Source organism: Lucilia sericata, unplaced genomic scaffold (genome assembly GCF_015586225.1).
Source record: "Lucilia sericata isolate MDLA Ls3-8-SP2 unplaced genomic scaffold, ASM1558622v1 Contig000015F_arrow, whole genome shotgun sequence".
In the NCBI taxonomy this organism is placed as follows: Eukaryota; Metazoa; Arthropoda; class Insecta; order Diptera; family Calliphoridae; genus Lucilia; species Lucilia sericata.
In genome coordinates, this window is record NW_023994054.1 from 1,247,177 (window position 1) to 1,253,392 (window position 6,216).

Here is a 6,216-nt window from a genome sequence, read left to right on the forward strand (position 1 = left end):
GTTGTGAGTGTTTGTCGTCAATATACATACATACGTGCGTATACTCTCTACGAATGCAGTGATAAGGACTAATTGATATGCATTGGAGAGTTTCACATTCCATTTGGCAAAAAGATTGACAAGTGTGGAGAAGGAATAATAATTTAATTAAGAAAATGGCAAGTTTAAAATAGGTATGTTTGATTTAAACTTTGAAACATATAGTATGTACCTTTGTATATTTTTTCAAAGTCCACAATTGACCCAATTCATCATTAAAGATCCTATTCTGAAAATCAGCCAGATGTCCATATTAGTATATATATACATATACATATGTACATGTATAATTTAGCATAAATATACAGATCGATACATAAGTGACCTTTATAAAACCTGCGGCAGAGTGAAATTCAAAATTCATTTTATAGGTAATAAACCCATAAATTTTGAATTATGTACATATATTCAATATCTTGAAATTTTCAGTGACGACCTAGTAATATTTGTTGTTATTGATCCTTTATTTATTAAGCTTTATAATTGTTACCAATGTAAAGTTAATACAATAATATTTACACATTTTATAGTAGCGCACAAACAGCTGATCTGCAGGCCAATTGTTGTATTAATTCCAAACAAATACGAAATTAACAAAAACTCACTAAACTCCAAAATGACCAAAAAGATTCTAATGGTTTGCATGGGTAAGTTTAAAGAATAAAACTAATTATAACAAAAATAAAACTTATTTCTTTACTTACAGGCAATATTTGTCGTTCACCCATAGCAGAGGCCGTAATGGCGAAAATTATTCAGCAAAACAAAGCAGCTGCTGCGACAGACGAATGGTTCATTGATAGTGCGGCCTTGGTGGGTTACCATTCAGGTTCACTGCCCGATGAAAGAGCATTAAATGTCTTGAAAAGACATGGTATTACATACGATAAGGAAGCACGAGTGATAAAAACTGAAGATTTCCAAGAATTTGATTACATAGGTATTTGGCATGGATCCTGGTAATGTGGCAGAATTAAAGAGAAGGGCTCCGGTGGGGGCGAAAGCTCAAATTTTATTATTGGGTGATTATGGCTTAAAGGACGATGAAAAGATTATACACGATCCTTATTATGTTAGTATGAAATGGATTTATGTGGTAATTCAATATTTCTTTAGTTCATTTATTTTGCAGTTTTTAGGCGAAGAACCCTTTGAAATTGTCTACCAACAATGCCAACAAGCTTGTGAGGCCTTTTTGCAAACACTTCTTTAAAAAAAACAAATGTTTTTAATTTTTCACTAAAATCTATAAATTACTTAAATCTAGCACACACTTTTCTTTAATTTTAAACACTTTTTATGAAATAAACGAAAGAAAACTATGTATTAAAGAGAAAACAAGCTAAAAATCCGCCGCCATAATTTAAACTTTTCTAGGCTTTTTTCTTCTTCTTTTTCAATTTGTTTTCATTTTACGCTATGAAAACTGTTATACTAACTGATAACAACGTAATTCAAATGTCAACTTTTTATTTGTCAGCTGTGAACTAAAGAGAAGCAGGTGTCAAAATAAAAGTCAGCTGTTTTTTATTTTGGTTTTTTCAGTTACCCAGCAGCAATTGAAAATGTTTTAACTTAAAACTTTTAAGTTTTTCAACAAAAAAGGTGACGTAGATAACGAATATACCCTTCTTATGCATAAAGTCATAACCAGGGAATCCGAAATATGCCAATACATGTTTTTTTATGGTGCGTCGTATACACATTTCATTTCATCGATTTTTTTAGAAATAGAAATTCGTTGCTACACTGATGGCTCTAAATTAGGAGACAAATAGGGAACTTTTTATACTAATCACAACACTAGCTTACGGGCAGAAGTGCATGCAATATCTAAACTGGATTTCAATAAATATGGCGCCATAAGGGGCAAATAAAATTTTAACTCAAAGTACTAGCATGTTATCTAGAAACAGATTAGAAAGATTTTAGAGGACAAGTTACTTTCATCATATCATTCAAATTCGAAATAAAAGTTTGAAATTATAAAAAAACTGTTTGTTGGGTTCTAGCCAACTTATTACTTATTAGGGTGATCGACTCGGTTTTTCAACCGGGTTTAAAACCGGTTTTTTCTGCTTTACCAGTGTCGGTTTTTTCTTAATGTTGATTTTTCGAATATCGAATAACCCGATTTCGAATACTTTTATTTGCTTTATATTCAAAGATTATTTAAATGAAATTTTTAAGTAAATAATAATACAGCCCGCCTAAATTTTAAAAATATTCGAGTCGAGGAGCTAGCGTATATTTTTCTAAAGCACCTTTGGTTAAACTTTTTTGATTTTCCTAATTAATTAAAAAAAAAATATTTGTAAAATTGATAACTGTTTGATACAATTTTATCAATCTTAAGATTATATTCCAATTACAATAATTAATTTACGGCTGAAATTTTATGGAAGTGTTGGAATGCCTATGCAAATTTCGTAAACAGGGCTTTTAAAATAAGCTAGAATTACATAGTACCTTATGTTTAACAGAAGTGTCCCACTTTTTTTCTAATTTTTTTTTATATTAAAGAAATAATGTAAATCAGGCGACTAGATCTAAAGTTATAATCTTTTAAACTGTTAAAAATCATTTCGGGCCATGTTTTATTAATCAAATTTAAACATAAGCATTAAGTTTTTCAAATTAAAATATATTTTTTTATTTATAATGAAAAACTGGTTAACCGGTTTTTTTTGAATTTGAAAAATATCAACCCGTTGTTTTTAAATGTCAACTATTCGAACTATTCGAAAACCGGTTTTTGGAAAATGTCGAATAATCGATCACCCTACTACTTATAAACTGCTTAATTGAATGGTATTTTGTTCTCTAGCTACAAGAAGAGCGAATGCACTTGTTATAAGAAAACCCACAAAAACCCCTCTCTGATATAAACAAATTTAATTTCACAATAGTTCTCAATTTTAAATAACAAAAATTGTCATTAGTGTTTTGTATTTCGTTAATAAAAGTTGTATATTAATAAATAAAATATGTACTATAGTTAATAACAACAAAATCATAATACAATTTTGCTTAATTTTAAAAATATATACTACATATAAAAAAATAAAATATTTTTTTTTTATAAATGTAATGAAGAAGAAAATCTTAATGGTTTGTTTGGGTAATAATGAGCTTTTCTTCGTAATAAAATGTAATCAACAATTATTTATAATTTTTAGGCAATACCTGTCGCTCTCCCATTGCTGAAGCTGTCATGATCGCCACAATAAAAAAATATCATGTCTATGAAGATTGGGAAGTAGATAGTGCGGCCATTGCTGATTGGCATGTTGGTAAAGAACCCAATATTCGTTCTATGAATATAATGAAAAAATATAAATTACCCTATAAAAATCGGGCGCGACAAATAAGGGCCTCTGATTTTAATGAATTTGATTATATTTTTGGTATGGATTTGTATAATATGGCTAAATTGGATGCCTGCATGCCACAGGGTTCAAAAGCAAAACTACTGATGTTGGGTGAATTTGGTTTGCCAGAATCGGATAGAATTATAGAGGATCCATATTGTGTGAGTATTATTGTTTGTTTTAAAGTCCGTATTGTATAAATACTAGGGTGATCGATTATTCGACATTTTCCAAAAACCGGTTTTCGAATAGTTCGAATATTTGACATTTAAAAAAAACCGGTTGATATTTTTTAAATTCAGAAAAAACCGGTTAACCGGTTTTTCATTATAAATAAAAAAATATATTTTAATGTGAAAAAATTAGTGTTTATGTTTAAATTTGATTAATAAAACATGGCCCGAAATGATTTTTAACAGTAAAAAAAAAAAGTATAAAAAAAATTAGGAAAAAAGTGGGACACTTCTGTTAAACATAAGGTACTATGTAATCCTAGCTTATTATAAAAGCCCTGTTTTGAAAATTTGCTTAGGCATTCCTCCAACACTTCCATGAAATTTCAGCCGTAAATGAATTATTGTAATTGGAATATAATCTTAAGATTGATAACATTTTATCAAACAGTTATTAATTTTACAAATAATTTTTTTTTAATTAATTAGGAAAATCAAAAAAGTTTAACCAAAGGAGCTTTAGAAAAATATACGCTAGCTCCTCGACTCGAATATTTTCAAAATTTAGACGGGCTGTATTATGATTTACTTAAAAATTTCATTTAAATAATCTTTGAATACAAAGCAAATAAAAGTATTCGAAACCGGTTTTTAAAAAGTGAAAAAACCGGGTTATTCGATATTCGAAAAATCAGCATTAAGAAAAAACCGACACTGGTAAAGCAGAAAAAACCGGTTTTAACACCGGTTGAAAAATCGAGTCGATCACCCTAATAAATACCAAATAAACTTTTAAGGCCCATTATTACATCATATACTTATAATAAAGAATCTTTTACTCTTTGGACAAATTCAATTTGAATTTTATTAAAATATATAATTTTTTATTTTTTATAGGCCCGTACTGATGCAGCATTTGAGAAAGTTTATCAACAATGTGTGGTGGCTTGTGAAGCGTTTTTGCAGAAGGCGCTAGCAAATGAAATTTAGAAATTAAAAATACGTTGTATATAGAAACTAAAAAAACAAAAAGACTTTGTAATAAAATATCGAATTTATTATGATCGGTGATCATAACAGTAAGGGGAAATCGAATATTTACTTTTTTATAATTGAAAAGTTTAAATTACTTGAAAATTTCGTAGTTTTTTTAGGATTTGTACTATAATAACCTACTTTGCTTAGGGTAAAATTTAAACCCAGCAAAGACAGTTTTCTTTTTAAGTGTGGGACTAAAAATGTGATACTCGAAGGGGCTACCCGCTGGCCCACATTCTACCATGTGAAATTTCATTACGATATCTCTAATAGGTCCCGAGATTTCCAAAAATGAATGTTTCTAAACTACTGTGTCACGCTATAAAGCAGCTTCAGCTGCATCACTCCTCCATCTTCTAGATCAAGACGTGAATATTAGTCCAAGTGCTTTCGATACACAAGGACATCACCTAATTATTATATGTAAATAGCTCAGGTAAAAATATACCCTTTATTCTGATAAAAAGTCATTTATTTATCTTCATTTTACCTGATTGCAATGTGGAGAATACAATAACAACAGCATGGGAGACAAAACACTCCATTATGTGAATACTCTCAAGTTATTTGACGTACGTGCTGTTGAAACCACCATTGAACAATACGGTCGTCTGTACTATTTGTGGGGCAATAAAAATGACAATCCTGTCCTGATATCAACCATCGGGATGAGTACATTCGGACTTAAACCTATTCCAATAGTTGTAAACAGAAAGTAATTATTAATTGTATCTTGTATTCTTTCTAAACAAAAGAAAGACAAAGTGGTATTGTAAAAACTGTTTATTCAAAAATGCCAAATGCCTTTTCATCGTATCATCCTACTATGTACAAATGTATGTCCAAAAAGTTGAGAACTTCTCTGATATGACATCTAATGATTTAATATATATTTTGATTTCAGTCTTCCGACTATCATAACAAACCATAAAGTTTGCCGAATCAACTCCACTAAAATACTACATACAGAAACATACATATGTACCTACATACACACACACCTATGTAAGTACATATGCATGTAATGACCAAACAAATTTGCACCATCCATGATGTAATAGTGCATCCTGGCACCATATGATTCTTTTATTTATGAATATTTAAAAAATGATAATCCAAAAATAATCAATGTAATTATTGTCATCCACAATATATAAACATATTTAAATAAACACCACCTACCTGTTTTCTAATCTTAAACTACAGCAGTCGTCTTGCCACACTAAAACTGTTTCAAAGAAAAATTTAAATTTCTTAATTTTAATTAAATTTTTCAATTATTTTCATTACATTTCATTTTAAACTCTCTCTAAAATAAACTTTTGCACAAAATATTATTTTTAAACAACGTAAACTTATTTATTTTAATCATTTTCACAAATTTTCAATACACCAAAGAAATCTTTTACAAAAACCGTGTCGCGCCATTTTTAACATTAAGCTTTTGCTTATTTCTCTTCTTCCTGTTCGCAAAATTACGTTATTTAGCTAAGTATAACAGTTTATTCGCTCCCTTCAAATACTGTTATATTTTGACATTTTAAATAAAAAAAATAAAAAAAATATTTTGACATTTTAAATAAAAACAACACACA

The 6,216-nt window shown here is 29.1% G+C and overlaps 2 protein-coding genes across 2 annotated transcripts; both read left to right on the forward strand.

Annotated features, from left to right (window-relative positions):
* Positions 1 to 609: 609 nt before the first annotated feature.
* On the forward strand, positions 610 to 1,418 carry LOC119605508 (low molecular weight phosphotyrosine protein phosphatase 2-like). The gene is given in 4 exon segments (XM_037958672.1): positions 610 to 686; positions 746 to 978; positions 980 to 1,111; positions 1,172 to 1,418. Coding segments are annotated over 4 exon segments (477 nt in total). The 5' UTR covers positions 610 to 655; the 3' UTR covers positions 1,253 to 1,418.
* Positions 1,419 to 3,005: 1,587 nt separating this feature from the next.
* Positions 3,006 to 4,666, forward strand: LOC119605354 (low molecular weight phosphotyrosine protein phosphatase 1-like). Its single transcript, XM_037958401.1, has 3 exons — positions 3,006 to 3,160; positions 3,219 to 3,571; positions 4,481 to 4,666. The coding sequence occupies exons 1-3, from the start codon at positions 3,130 to 3,132 to the stop codon at positions 4,571 to 4,573; spliced, it is 477 nt and encodes a 158-aa protein (XP_037814329.1). The 5' UTR covers positions 3,006 to 3,129; the 3' UTR covers positions 4,574 to 4,666.
* Positions 4,667 to 6,216: the final 1,550 nt, after the last annotated feature.